General features: G+C 45.4%; 1 protein-coding gene across 2 annotated transcripts in view; it reads left to right on the forward strand.

The window, feature by feature from the left end:
* Nucleotides 1–13,987, forward strand: part of skic3 (SKI3 subunit of superkiller complex) — a 136,499-nt gene that overhangs the window by 66,392 nt on the left and 56,120 nt on the right. For both annotated transcript variants that reach the window (XM_055633324.1, XM_055633323.1), the window contains exons 16-20: nt 865–989; nt 1,636–1,889; nt 5,408–5,510; nt 9,626–9,808; nt 12,292–12,445. In XM_055633324.1, coding sequence (XP_055489299.1) covers nt 865–989; nt 1,636–1,889; nt 5,408–5,510; nt 9,626–9,808; nt 12,292–12,445 — 819 coding nt within the window. The remainder of the gene's footprint in view (nt 1–864; nt 990–1,635; nt 1,890–5,407; nt 5,511–9,625; nt 9,809–12,291; nt 12,446–13,987) is intronic.

Consider the following 13,987-nt stretch of genomic DNA (forward strand, 5'->3'; position numbering starts at 1 on the left):
TGCCCTTGAGCGCCCCCTCGCTTGGGGTCCTCGAGTTCATGACCACCCGCCCGCGGCCTCCCTTGAGTCCACATCCGCCCGCATCCCTCTCCCTGTCTCTGCCGTCTCCCTGTCTCAAAAAGACGCCGCAAATTTGAAACCCCAGCTCCAAAAGGCAGCAAGCTCCCCTCTCACTGTCTCTGCCTTCTCCATGTCCCTGGAGCTTGGAGCAACAGAGTATTGCGTTCAGGAACAAGCCCTCCCCTGTGACATCCCCTCCCCCTCCATCCCCCCACGCCCACCCCACTCCCCTCCTCCACTCTCCCTCTCTGTCCCTCTCTGTCCCTCTCTGTGCCCCTCTCCGTGCCCCTGTGTCCCTCTCCGTGCCCCTGTGTACCTCTCCGTGCCTCTGTGTCCCTGTCTGTGCTTCTGTGTCCCTCTCTCTCTCTACCCCCCTTCATCTCTAGCCACGCCTACGAGTTGGGAGCTATGCGTGAGTGGATAGGGTGGGGGATGGGGTACAAGGAGTGAATGAATAATATTAATATAATATGAATGTGGTGTGTGTGTGTGTGTGGAGGTGGTTAGTGTGTGTGTGGGGGGGGGGGGGTTATTGTGCATGTGGGGGGTTGGTTAGTGTGTGTGTGTGATGCCGCAGGCTGCCCCCTCCCGTTGCAACCGCATGTTGAGGGGACGGGACCCAACGGTCCCCCTTGGTCTAGTATAACTTTCCAATAGCAATAGTCACAAAGTAACAGGCTGACATTTTAATTTGATGCTTTAAAGTCATTCAGTAAAGTTTACTGCACTGAAATTATGTTCAGACATTCATTTGTATTAATTAGCAAAGCATTGGACATTTTTTCGACTTGTCTTTTCTTTTAGGAAACCGCTCTCGCAGTTCTGAGAATAGTGACTGATCAGTCGAGTGCTGGAGCTGCCAAATGGGCGTGGCTTAGGCGAGGACTTTATCACCTGAGAGTGAACCAGAATTCCCAAGCTGTTGCAGAGTAAGAGATGTTTCTTTGAGCATTGGGTAATCAGCAGTTTCCTAAGGGAACTTTCAATGAAGTAAATGGGGAATTGGGATTTATGGATAATAAGAGACAGCTGGTGGGGAAATGGCAGTGGCACAGATTAGAATGGGTGTCCAGATGATGAAAAGATTGGCGATGGAAGAAATCTGCAGACAGCTAAACATTTGGTCTTGTGGGCTTTGAGGAATTTTGAGAAGTTGGGGAGGTTTGGGAAAGACTAACCAAATTTATTTACGCTTTTTTTAAGCCCTCTCCTTGTCTGGAAGACGTTTTAAATCTATCGTTGCATGAACTACTCTAAATAATTGGGTCATCTAAAACCATTTGATGGAAGAATTAATATTTAAAATAGATGTTGTGAACTATTCAGTAAACTTTTATATTTGTTTTTTTTAATAATAGTTCAAAATCCTTATTTGGTAATGTGGAATATTTCAATGTGTCATAACAATGACTGAGTTTAAAATATTCCCTTTGCAATTGAGAGATTGAAATATTGAAGGTAACAGGAAATGGCTTCACGCAGATAATTCCAATGATATTTCATTGAAATATGTTGTTGTATTGAAGGTTGGTTTTGATCATAACAGTCAAGTTAACAATCTGTTATTCTTTAAAGCTTACAAGCAGCTTTGAGGGCAGACCCAATAGACTCAAATTGCTGGGAATGTTTAGGAGAGGCTTATCTCAGCAGAGGAGGCTACACTGCTGCTCTAAAGGCCTTCACAAAAGCCAATGAACTCAACCCAGATGCTGTGTACAACATTTACAAGATAGCCCTCATCAAGCAGATTCTTGGCAAGTATGCAGATGCAGTTGCAGAGTATACACAGATAATTCAAAAGTCGGAAAACTACGTGCCAGCTCTCAAAGGTATTTTTATTTAATTTCCCTTCATAACAATTCTGAAATACATGTTATGCATTTCTTGTTGATTGGTGCACACCAGTGAGTCAAAATAATGTTTGTACGTATCTATTTTAGGAGTGCCACAAATGTCCTAAAAGCTTCAAAATGGATTTCACAATGTATATGTGCATTTTATGCCCAATTATGGCAAATGCTGTTTGGTCTATCAAAGCAGATTACTTATAGTAATGAACCACAAAGGTGGTGCGAAAAAACATGGAAATGACCAATCCAATAGTGACACTAATCAGCATATAATGCCAAATTGATAACACATTGTAATTTTCAAACAGAATACCTGACCAACATCTTCATTTAAAGATGGAATATAAAACACTTTCAACAGCTGATTTTTTTCTAAGTATTTTCTATAATTGTTTCATATTTCAAATGTCGGTCATACCTGAACATTGATGCATCTTTGCCTATTTCCCCTTCTGTGCAGCATTATTGAAAGAATAATCAGAATTCAAGAGCAGACAAATGTTCAGAAGATGGATAAGGTGGTGGGGGGGGGGGGGGGGGGGGGGGGGAGGCTAAAGCAGAGGATCATTATTGAAAAATGTACAAGTTGTATTAATGGTAGTAGATAAAAAGAGGAAGTATGGAACGGGTTTAGCATCATTGAAAATTGATAAATTCTGAGTCGCGCATAAATATATATCACAGAGATGAAAGGAAGAAAATCTTGGAGATCCACTTCTTAGTAACAGGAATGATGCCAGAGGATTAGAGAATTGCTAACATTATGCTGCTGCTTAAAAAATGAGTAATTGCAGCACAGGTCGTTTAGCTTTGGTAGAGAAAAAGTAGTTGGAGTACATTCCAAGGATCAATATACATCTTCATTTTGGTAGACACGGGTTAATCAGGGATGTCAGCATAGATGAGTTAAAGAGGAGGTTATGGCTGACTAGTGTGATTGAAATTAGGGTGCTTCTTTCAAGTATGATTAGACCTTTGCAACATAGTTAAGATTAATAGCATGTAAGAAAACGTTCGAACTGAGATGGGGAAAAGTAAGAAATCTTTGCTCTCCTCGGAGTATGGTAGTATTCATAAGATCTAAGGGGGTAGAGGAACTGAAAGATATTTTCATTAGGCGAGAAATAGTATTGGGTAGGCTAATGGGACTGAAGGATGATAAATCCCCTGGGCCTGATGGTCTGCATCCCAGGGTCCTCAGGGAGGTGGCTCTAGAAATAGTGGACGCATTGGTGATCATTTTCCAATGTTCAATAGATTCAGGATCAGTTCCTGTGGATTGGAGGATAGCTAATGTTATCCCACTTTTCAAGAAAGGAGCGAGAGAAGGTGAGCTTCCAGTGAAGGTGGTGGAGGCAGGTTCGATTTTATCATTTAAAAATAAATTGGATAGTTATATGGACAGGGAAGGAATGGAGGGTTATGGTCTGAGTGCAGGTAGATGGGACTAGGGGAGAATACGTGTTCAACACGGACTAGAAGGGCCGAGATGGCCTGTTTCCGTGCTGTAATTGTTATATATAGAGAAAATGGGGAATTACAGACCAGTTAGCCTGACTTCGGTGGTGGGAAAGATGCTGGAGTCAATTATTAAAGAGGTAATAATGGGATATTTGGATAGCAGTAAAAGGATTAGTCCAAGTCAGCATGGGTTTATGAAAGGAAAATCTGGAATTTTTTGAGGATGTGACAAGTAAAATGGATGAAGGGGAGCCAGTGGATGTAGTGTATCTAGACTTTCAGAAAGCCTTTGATAAGGTCCCGCACGGGAGACTTGTGACTAAAATTAGAGCACATGGTATTGGGGGTAGGGTGTTGACATGGATAGAAAATTGGTTGGCAGACAGGAAAGAGCAAAGAGTAGGAGTGAACGGGTCCTTTTCAGAATGGCAGGCAGTGGCGAGTGGAGTGCCGCAAGGCTCGGTGTTGGGGCCGCAACTGTTTACCATATATATTAATGATTTGGAAGAGGGAATTAGAAGCAACACTAGCAAATTTGCGGTTGACACAATGCTGGTTGGCAGTGTGAACTGTGAAGAGGATGTTAGGAGGTTGCGGGGTGACCTGGACAGGTTGAGTGAGTGGGCAGATGCATTGCAGATGCAGTATAATATAGATAAATGTGAGGTTATCCACTTTGGTGGCAAAAACAAGGGGGCAGATTATTATCTCAATGGGTTTAGGTAAGGGGGAGGTACAGCGAGACCTGGATGTCCTTGTACACCAGTCACTGAAAGTTGGTTTGCAGGTACAGCAGGCAGTGAAGAAAGCTAATGGAATGTTGGCCTTCATAACAAGAGGATTTCAGTATAGGAGTAGAGAGGTTCTTCTGCAGTTATATAGGGCTCTGGTAAGACCCCATCTGGAGTATTGCGTACAGTTTTAGATTAGATTCGTTTATTGTCATTCAGACCTTTCGGTCTGAACGAAATTTTGTTTCCCTGCAGTCATACATATAATTTTAAAAAATGACAAAAACACATAGTCAACACAAATTTAACATCCACCACAGTGAGTTCACCAAACACCTCCTCACTGTGGTGGAAGGCAAAATCTTAAAGTCTGGCTCTTCCCTCTTTGTTCTCCCTCTGCGGCGAGGCGACGGTTCAAACTCCGCGGGTGGTCGCTGCCTCTGCCACAGCTTCGAGGCCGAGTCGTGTCTCTGCTACCGCTGCTGCTGCCGCTGCCGCCGCCACAGCTCCAGGGCCGAGTCGGGTCTCCTCATTTAGTCTCCTAATTTGAGGAAGGACATCCTTGTGATTGAGGCAGCGCAGCGTAGGTTCACGAGATTGATCCCTGGGATGGCGGGACTGTCATATGAGGAAAGATTGAAAAGACTAGGCTTGTATTCACTGGAGATTAGAAGGATGAGGGGGATCTTATAGAAACATAAAATTATAAAAGGACTGGACAGTCTAGATGAAGGAAAAATGTTCCCAATGTTGGGCGAGTCCAGAACCAGGGGCCACAGTCTTAGACTAAAGGGGAGGCCATTTAAGACTGAGGTAAGAAAAAAACGTTTTCACCCTGAGAGTTGTGAATTTATGGAATTCCCTGCCACAGAGGGCAGTGGAGGTCAAATCACTGGATGGATTTAAGAGAGAGTTAGTTAGAGCTAGGGGCTAGTGGATTCAAGGGATATGGGGAGAAGGTAGGCACGGGTTATTGATTGGGAATGATCAGCCATGATCACAATGAATGGCGGTGCTGGCTTGAAGGGCTGAATGGTCTCCTCCTGCACCTATTTTCTATGTTTCTATTATAATTACTCAGAATGATGCCAGGAATCTTTTCATTCACCAATAAAGTTCATAGAAGCATACAGTGTGAAAGTGGAGAAATTAACGGCAGCCAATCTAATCTGTATGTTATTTTTCCAATATTGTTGCAAAATATTCGGAATATTATGTTGGCTGTATTTTTAAAAATTGGATCCTCAAATCTGTTTTAAGTATATAAGCACCCACAACTCAAACTGTTTTCATTTTATTGTTTAGGCCTAGGTGAATGCTACTTAATGATGTCACGAAATGCCCTCAAGGATTATTTGGATGGGAGAGCTTTGGATTCAGCTGAACAGGCACTTCAGTACTTAGCTGGGTGAGTAAAAATAAAACAAGTAGTTAAATGAAAACAGATATTTTTGAACTAGAATCTTTTACTCTACTCAACAGCCAAAATTCTGTAACCTCCTTTTGCTCTGGTATAACATTTCATACTTCACATATTTAGATTATAACTAGATGACCCGTGGGCCCATTGGTTCCCTGTTGTGACGCCAGTCAAGTACACACGGAAGTATTAGATCAAAATGGCGATCTAAAAATGGCGATCTCATCTTGTATGTATGCCTTCAAGAGAAAGAATCTCAACATTTTTTAAACACTAATAACTCGTTTAATATTCATCGATGGGAAAATCCACTTGTCCTGCACAGCGGAGGGGGACTCTGAGTAATATGGCCAAAAATCACAGCCGTAAATGGCAGTGTTTTTTTCTGAAATCAATTTACAGAACAACAGGAAGTGGTCAAGATCAGACTTTTAGTAATATACATATATATCCGGAGGGACTATAAAACCCAGAAGTGTTGAATGCATCAGTCAGTCTCTGCAACATGGGGGAAGCGAGAGGGTCATGTCTCTCAGTCTGAGCTGTGAATAACTGAACACATGTCTACTAAACTGTGAGTGTGGTTTTACTGACCTTGAGTGCCCTTAATGTGGTTTGGAAATGAAAATGGTTGGTTTGAAATAAAGCACTGCAAATGTTTATTGGTGGTGGTTGGTTTGAAATAAAGCACAGCAAATAAATGGTTTTACAAAAATATAACATCAATCTGAACGAAACGTGATACAAACCACCACAGGACAATTGCAAAGATTTTAGCGCTACCGTGTATCGTTTTGGCGTAGTTCCGGGATCATCGAACAGGCACGCACGCATAGAATCAAACACAATGAGAGTTTTAGTGATATATAGTAAGTAAGTTTATTGGCCAAGTATTCACATACAAGGAATTTGCCTTGGTGCTCCGCCCACAAGTATCAACATGACATACAGTGACAGTTACGAATGACTCAGAAAACACTAAACATTAATAATAATAAAACATTCATGATAAAACACCATTGATCAAGCATGTGATCCAACAAAATACCAGATGAAAGTGAGGCTACAGATTTTTGGCTGTTGATTAGAGCAACTACTCGTGGATAAAAACTCTTTTTATGTCTGGCTGTGGCAGCTTTGACAATCCGGAGTCGCGATAGATAGATAGATAGATATTTTAATTGTCTACTGCATATCGTGTTGTTACTTGCGAGCAAAGCACCAAGGTAAATTCCTTTTGTGACTACTATAGAACATAGAAACATAGAAAATAGGTGCAGTAGTAGGCCATTCAGCCCTTCGAGCCTGCACCGCCATTCAATATGATCATGGCTGATCATCCAACTCAGTATCCTGTACCTGCCTTCTCTCCATACTCCCTGATCCCTTTAGCCACAAGGGCCACATCTAACTCCCTCGTAAATATAGCCAATGAACTGGCCTCAACTACCTTTTGTGGCAGAGAGTTCCAGAGATTCACCACTCTCTGTGTGAAAAATGTTTTTCTCTTATCTCGGTCCTAAAGGATTTCCCCTTTATACTTAAACTGTGACCCCTTGTCCTGGACTTCCCCAACATCGGGAACAATCTTCCTGCACCTATCCTGTCCAACCCCTTAAGAATTTTGTAAGTTTCTATAAGATCCCTCCCTCAATCTTCTAAATTCTAGCGAGTACAAGCCAAGTCTATCCAGTCTTTCTTCATATGAAAGTCCTGACATCCCAGGAATCAGTCTGGTGAACCTTCTCTGTACTCCCTCTGTGGCAAGAATGTCTTTCCTCAGATTTGGAGACCAAAACTGTACGCAATACTCCAGGTGTGGTCTTAGTCTGTGTTTAAATGTAGTTTTTGTTATTTTTTGTTGGGGTGTGTGTGTGTGGGGGGGGGGGGGGGTGGGGTGGGAGGGGGGGGGGGAAATATTTTTTTAAATCTCTCCCTGCACGGGAGACCCGACCTTTTCTTTGTCGGGTGGGGTCCCAGCGTTGTCGTTGGGGCTGCAACGAGGAGCGGCCTCCACCAGGAAGAGACCGGGGACTCTGGTGCCGACGACTCACCTCACCGTCGTGGAGCTGGCCGAGTCCAGAGCGGGTGGAGCGGTGGTGGAGCGCTGCTGCTGCTGCGGCCCGACCTCCGGAGATTCGGAGGCTGCAACTGCGGGTCTGCGGACGGCGGCACCGGGAGCCCGCGGGTCCCTGGAGGGAGACCGCTTTTCAGGGCTCCCGCAACGGCGACTTCTCCCGCCCGAGTTGCGGGGTCGAAGAGCTCCTGGAGCGGGGCCTGACATCACCGCCCCGCGCGGCTTGGAATGGCCGCGGGACTCTGCGAGCGCACGCCGGGGGCTCTAACACCAAGACCCGGTATGCGACCTCGCACCACCCGGCGTGGCTTTAATGGCCGCGGGACAATCGCCATCGCCAGCCGGGGGCTTTGACTTTGAATCTGACATCGGGGGGGGGAGAGTGCAGTGGAGAGATACGTTTTTTTGGCCTTCCATCACAGCAATGTGATGGATGTTTATGTAAATTATGTTGTGTCTTGCGTCTATTTGTTTGTAATGTATGGCTGCAGAAACGGCATTTCGTTTGGACCTCAAGGGGTCCAAATGACAATTAAATGTATCTTGTATCTTACCAAGACCCTGTACCCAACTGCAGTAGAACCTCCCTGCTCTTGTACTCAAATTTTTTTGCTATGAATGTTAACATACCATTCGCTTTCTTCACTGCCTGCTGCACCTGCATGCCTAAGAAGGAGAGAAGTGAAGCAGCACATTTTAAATGTGAGTTAAATGTGAATCAAGAGTTTTAAATTTCCACTTTTTGGTTTCCAATGAAAAAATAACTATTGCAAGTGCGAAGTTTAATTTCATCAGGTTTTATATCAAATATTTTTTTTTTTAATTGAATTCTAAAGTTTATTTTCTCTTTTTCTCCTTTAATCAGATTTCCTGCCATTTTTTGCTTTCTTTAGCAGACATGGCTTTGAATTAATCATTTTGACGCATCATCTTCTCATTCTTGCAATACTTATTAAATAATCCTTGAATTGAATTAGTTAAGCATTTCCACAGGTGCTCTCTTTTCAAAGGTAGGTCCATTATGACCAGTTCTAAAGTCATGGAGGTGCATAGCATCTCACTTGCCTTTCAGCCGAAGCATCTCTTCTGACCATCATGTCTTTCTATACTAATCCATCTTGCTACATTTATTTCATATCACTCCATGTCTTGTTCAACCAGTCCAGATGTCTCTTAAATGTTGTTACTGTTCCTGCCTCTATCACCTCTGGGAGCTCATTGCAGATACCAACTACCTCTTTGTTAGAAAAATCTTCTGCTCAATCCCCTTTAAATCTCGTTCCTCTCACCTTAATCCTAAAGCCTCTAGTTGGTAAAAATATTTGCCACAGGAAAAAGATACCCACTCTCTACTGTCTATGCCTCTCACAATTGTATATACCTCTATCAGGTAATCTCAGCATTCTTTGCTCCAAAGTAAATGGACCTGGTCTATACGATCTCTTCTTATAGCTTAAACCTTACAATCCAGATAACAACCTTGCAAATCCTTCCTGCATACGCTCTGGCTTAATCACATCATTCGTATAGCATAGCGACCAGAACTATTGTACTTAATGCCGCAGCACATGAAGGCAGCCATGTCATACATTTTCCTTGCTGCCCCGTTTACCTCTGTTGTAATTTTCAGGGAACTATGTATTCATATCACTGGGTCTCTGTTCCACAACACTCCCCAGGTTCTTCCATTCACTGTATATCTCCGGTTGTGGTTTAACTTCCCAAAATGCATTAGTTTGCACTGGTCCCAGTTAAATTCCATCAAAGATTTGCCACAAGGATACAATCAAAAGAGTTATGACAAATTTGAACATTTGCACTGACAACTAGGAAGTGGCTGCTGAGGACCAGAGGAGATGGAGAAAGGACCTCCAGGCAGGTATGAAGCACCATGAATGACAGCATGAAATTCAAGACAATGGAGGCCAGGCGCCTATGCCACAAAATGATCAGCAGCAACAGCCACGCACTCCCTGTTCTTTCTTAAGTGACAATATTTATTATTTTTTGTTTCCTTTTATTGTAGTGCAGTGCAATATCGACCTGATGTATCCTGTCTTTGGAAGCTAATTGGAGACACATGTACCACACTCCATGTTCTGTCACCAGCAAAAGTTAATGTTGAAGTCCATTTTGTTCTCTTTGCACAGATTGAAAAAACTAATGTGCACACTTTAAACAAAAGTGAGCTACTTTCCCTTGGAGGAAGGTAAATTATTTTCAATTTAATAAGTTGTCGCATTTTAAAATTTTAAAAGAGCTTTATCACATTCATTATAAACATAGAAACATAGAAATTAGGTGCAGGAGTAGGCATTTCGGCCCTTCGAGCCTGCACCGCCATTTAATATGATCATGGCTGATCATCCAACTCAGTATCCCGTACCTGCCTTCTCTCCATACCCTCTGATCCCCTTGGCCACAAGGGCCACATCTAACTCCCTCTTAAATATAGCCAATGAACTGGCCTCAACTACCCTCTGTGGCAGAGAGTTCCAGAGAGATTCACCCACTCTGCCATTCCACCACAAACCTACTGACTCCCATGGCTATCTGGACTACACTTCTTCCCACCCTGCTTCCTGTAAGAACTCCATCCCCTACTCCCAATTCCTCCGTCTACGCCGCATCTGCTCCCAGGATGAGGCGTTCCACACCGGGGCATCTGAAATGTCCTCATTCTTCAGGGAACGGGGGTTCCCTTCCTCCACCATAGATGAGGCTTGCACCAGGGTCTCTTCCATACCCCGCAACGCTGCTCTCTCTCCCCATCCCCCCCACTCGCAACAAGGGCCGAGTCCCCCTAGTCCTCACCTTTCACCTCACCAGCCGTCACATACAACAAGTAATCCTCCGTCAGTTTTGCCACCTCCAACGTGACGCCACCACTCGCCACATCTTCCCATCTCCCCCCCATGTCTGCCTTCCGCAAAGACCGCTCCCTCCGTAACTCCCTTGTCAATTCTTCCCTTCCCTCCTGTACCACCCCCTCCCCTGGTACTTTCCCTTGCAACCGCAAGAGATGCAACACTTGCCACTTTACCTCCCGCCTCAACTCCATTCAAGGACCCAAGCAGTCGTTCCAGGTGCGACAGAGGTTTACCTGCATCTCCTCCAACCTCATCTATTGCATCCGCTGCTCTATATGTCAGCAGATCTATATCGGTGAGTCCAAGCGGAGGTTGGGCGATCGTTTCGCCAAACACCTCCGCTCGGTCTGCAATAACCAACCTGACCTCCCGGTGGCTCAGCACTTCAACTTCCCCTCCCACTCCGTATCCGACCTCTCTGTCCTGGGTCTCCTCCATGGCCAGAGCGAGCAACACCGGAAATTGGAGGAACAGCATCTCATATTCCGCTTGGGGAGTCTGCATCCTGGGGGCATGAACATTGAATTCTCCCAATTTTGTTAGTCCTTGCTGTCTCCTCCCCTTCCTCAGCCCCCGGGCTGTCTCCTCCCATTCCCCCAGCCTTCGGGCTCCTTCTCCTTTTTCCTTTCTTCTCCCCGGTCCCCCACCCCCCATCAGTCTGAAGAAGGGTTTCGGCCCGAAACTTTGCCTATTTCCTTCGCTCCATAGATGCTGCTGCACCAGCTGAGTTTCTCCAGCTTTTTTGTGTACCTTTTTATCAATTTTAAGATTGTTTGCCAATAATTTTGTATTTAATGCATGGAGGGACGATTAGTAATCTAATCTGCAGTAAGAAGTGTGCAGATTTCCTTGCAGGAGTTTACCTTAAGCCTGCACATTCAAATGACAAATTAAATATTTTGAATTGGAAAAAATGCACATTATATGGAAACTGAATTAAATTTAATTACATCTTAGTCCATCTAATATGATCGAAGTACTTGTATGTTGTGATTGCTAACATTTTTAGTGCCAGATTTCACAATTTAATTTAGTCAGGAAGTACTGCAACAGAATATCTTGAACTCAAATTTAATAATACAGAAATAGTTGCTACAAAAAAAATTATGAAGGAAGAAATTGGAGGTGCTATTTTACAACGAAGATGGACACCAATAGGTGCAGGAGTTGGCCATTTGGCCCTTCGAGCCAGCACCACCATTCAATATGATCATGGCTGATCATCCACAATCAGTACCCCGTTCTTGCCTTCTCCCCATATCCCCCGACTCCGCTATTTTTAACTCAATCAAGCTCTCTCTTTAAAGCATCCTGAGAACCTGCCTCCACCACCCTCTGAGGCAGAGAATTCCACAGACTCACCACTCACTGTGAGAAAAAGTGTTTCCTCGTCTTCTTTCTAAATGGCTTACTCCTTATTCTTAAACTGTGGCCCCTGGTTCTGGACTCCCCCAACATCGGGATCATGTTTCCTGCCTCTAGTGTGTCCAAGCCCTTAACAATCTTATATGCTTCAATGAGATGCCCTCTCATCCTTCTAAACTCCAGAGTGTACAAGCCCAGCTGCTCCATTCTCTCAGCATATGACATTGAATAACTCAGCGGGACAGGCAGCATCACTGGAGAAAATTAATAGATGACGTTTTGATTTGGAACCCATCTTCAGACTGAGAGGTGGGGAGGGAGGTGGGACTACATTTTAGTCTTCTAAATTGGTGTTGAAATGCTGAATCAAAATATCAAAATTACAGTTACATATTTGGATATTTTTATTATGAAGGAAAGTTGTTACATTATTTACTAGAATGTATTTGTTTTTTAGATGCTATATGCGAGCCCTTACGCTGATGTCTACATCTGCCAATCTGTGGTGTGACCTTGGTGTGAATTATTACCGACAGGCACAATACCTGGCAGCACACCACGACACAGGAGAAGAAAATACCGTGCACGAGTTGCTTGAAAAATCACTGCAGGTAAAAATAATCTTATGGTGTAATACCAAACTACAGGAATTATAAAGAAACAAGGAACATCAGATGCTGGTTACAAACAAAAAAGACACAAAGTGCTGGAGTAACTTAGTTGGTGAACTAGCAACATTGGAGATGGATAGGTGATGTTTTAGGTTGGGATCATGTCACATATCAAAAAGATGGCGGCGCTGCCTTAGCAGCTGCGGCTCGCCTGCAGTCTGTCTGTTTTTTTCGTCTTTTTTTGTGTTGTTCTTTTGTCCTGTTTAGTTGATTTTTGGTTAATTATGTTGTGGATGTGGGGTTGGGGGGGGGGGGAAACACGTTTTTGGTCTCTTCCTTCGGGGGATGAAACTTCCTTTGTCGTATCCCCCGTCTCCGCCTGCGGAGCTGGCGGCCTCGGAGCTGGGGCAGCGGCGACCAGAACTCGGAGCTGGGCAGTGGCAGCGGTGGCTTTGACAGCGCTGGCGGCGGCCTGGCCTCGGAGCTGGGACAGCGGCAGCGGCCGCCCGGCATCGGAGCTGGGACGGCGGCGGCAGTGGCTGGGATGGGGACAGCGACAGCGGCGGCCTGGCCTCGGAGCGGGGGCAGCGGCAACGGCCAAAAATCATAGCCGTAAGTGGCAGTGTTTTTTTCTAAAATCAATTTACAAAACAACAGGAAGTGGTCAAGAACAGACCTTTAGTGATATACATATATATCCGGAGGGACTATAAAACCCAGAAGTGTTGAATACATCAGTCAGTCTCTGCAAGATGGGGGAAGCGAGAGGATCATGTCTCTCAGTCTGAGCTGTGAATAACTTAGCTGGTGAACTAGCATCACTGGAGATGGATAGGTGATGTTTTAGGTCGGGATCATGTCACATATCAAAAAGATGGCGGCGCTGCCTTAGCAGCTGTGGCTCACCTGCAGTCTGTCTGTTTTTTTTTTTCTTTTTTTGTGTTGTTCTTTTGTCCTGTTTAGTTGATTTTTGGTTTATTATGTTGTGTATGGGGGGGGGGACACGTTTTTGGTCTCTTCCTTCGGGGGATGCGACTTCCTTTGTCGTATCCCCCGTCTCCGCCTGCGCCGAGGCCTAATGGCGGAGCTGGCGGCCTCGGAGCTGGGGCAGCGGCGACCAGAACCCGGAGCTGGGCAGCGGCAGCGGTGGCTTTGACAGCGGCAGCGGCAGCCTGGCCTCGGAGCTGGGACAGCGGCAGCGGCCGCCCGGCATCGGAGTTGGGACGGCGGCGGCAGCGGCTGTGGCAGCGACAGCGGCGGCCTGGCCTCGGAGCGGGGACAGCGACAGCGGCGGCCTGGCCTCGGAGCGGGGGCAGCGGCAACAGCCACACGGCATTGGAGCTGGAGCAACGGCAGCGACGACCTGGCCTCGGAGCTGGGACAGCGGCGACCAGAACTCGGAGCTGGGGCACGTTCCGGCGGCAGCGGCCACTCGACCCGACCGCGGGCCCAGTGGACGACAGCGGCGGCTGGGACAGCGGCAGCGGCCTCGGCGCAGAGGGGGAATAAGAAGGGAAGAGACAAAGACTTAAGACTTTTGCC

This window comes from Leucoraja erinacea, chromosome 3 (assembly GCF_028641065.1).
Source record: "Leucoraja erinacea ecotype New England chromosome 3, Leri_hhj_1, whole genome shotgun sequence".
Lineage (NCBI taxonomy): Eukaryota > Metazoa > Chordata > Chondrichthyes > Rajiformes > Rajidae > Leucoraja > Leucoraja erinaceus.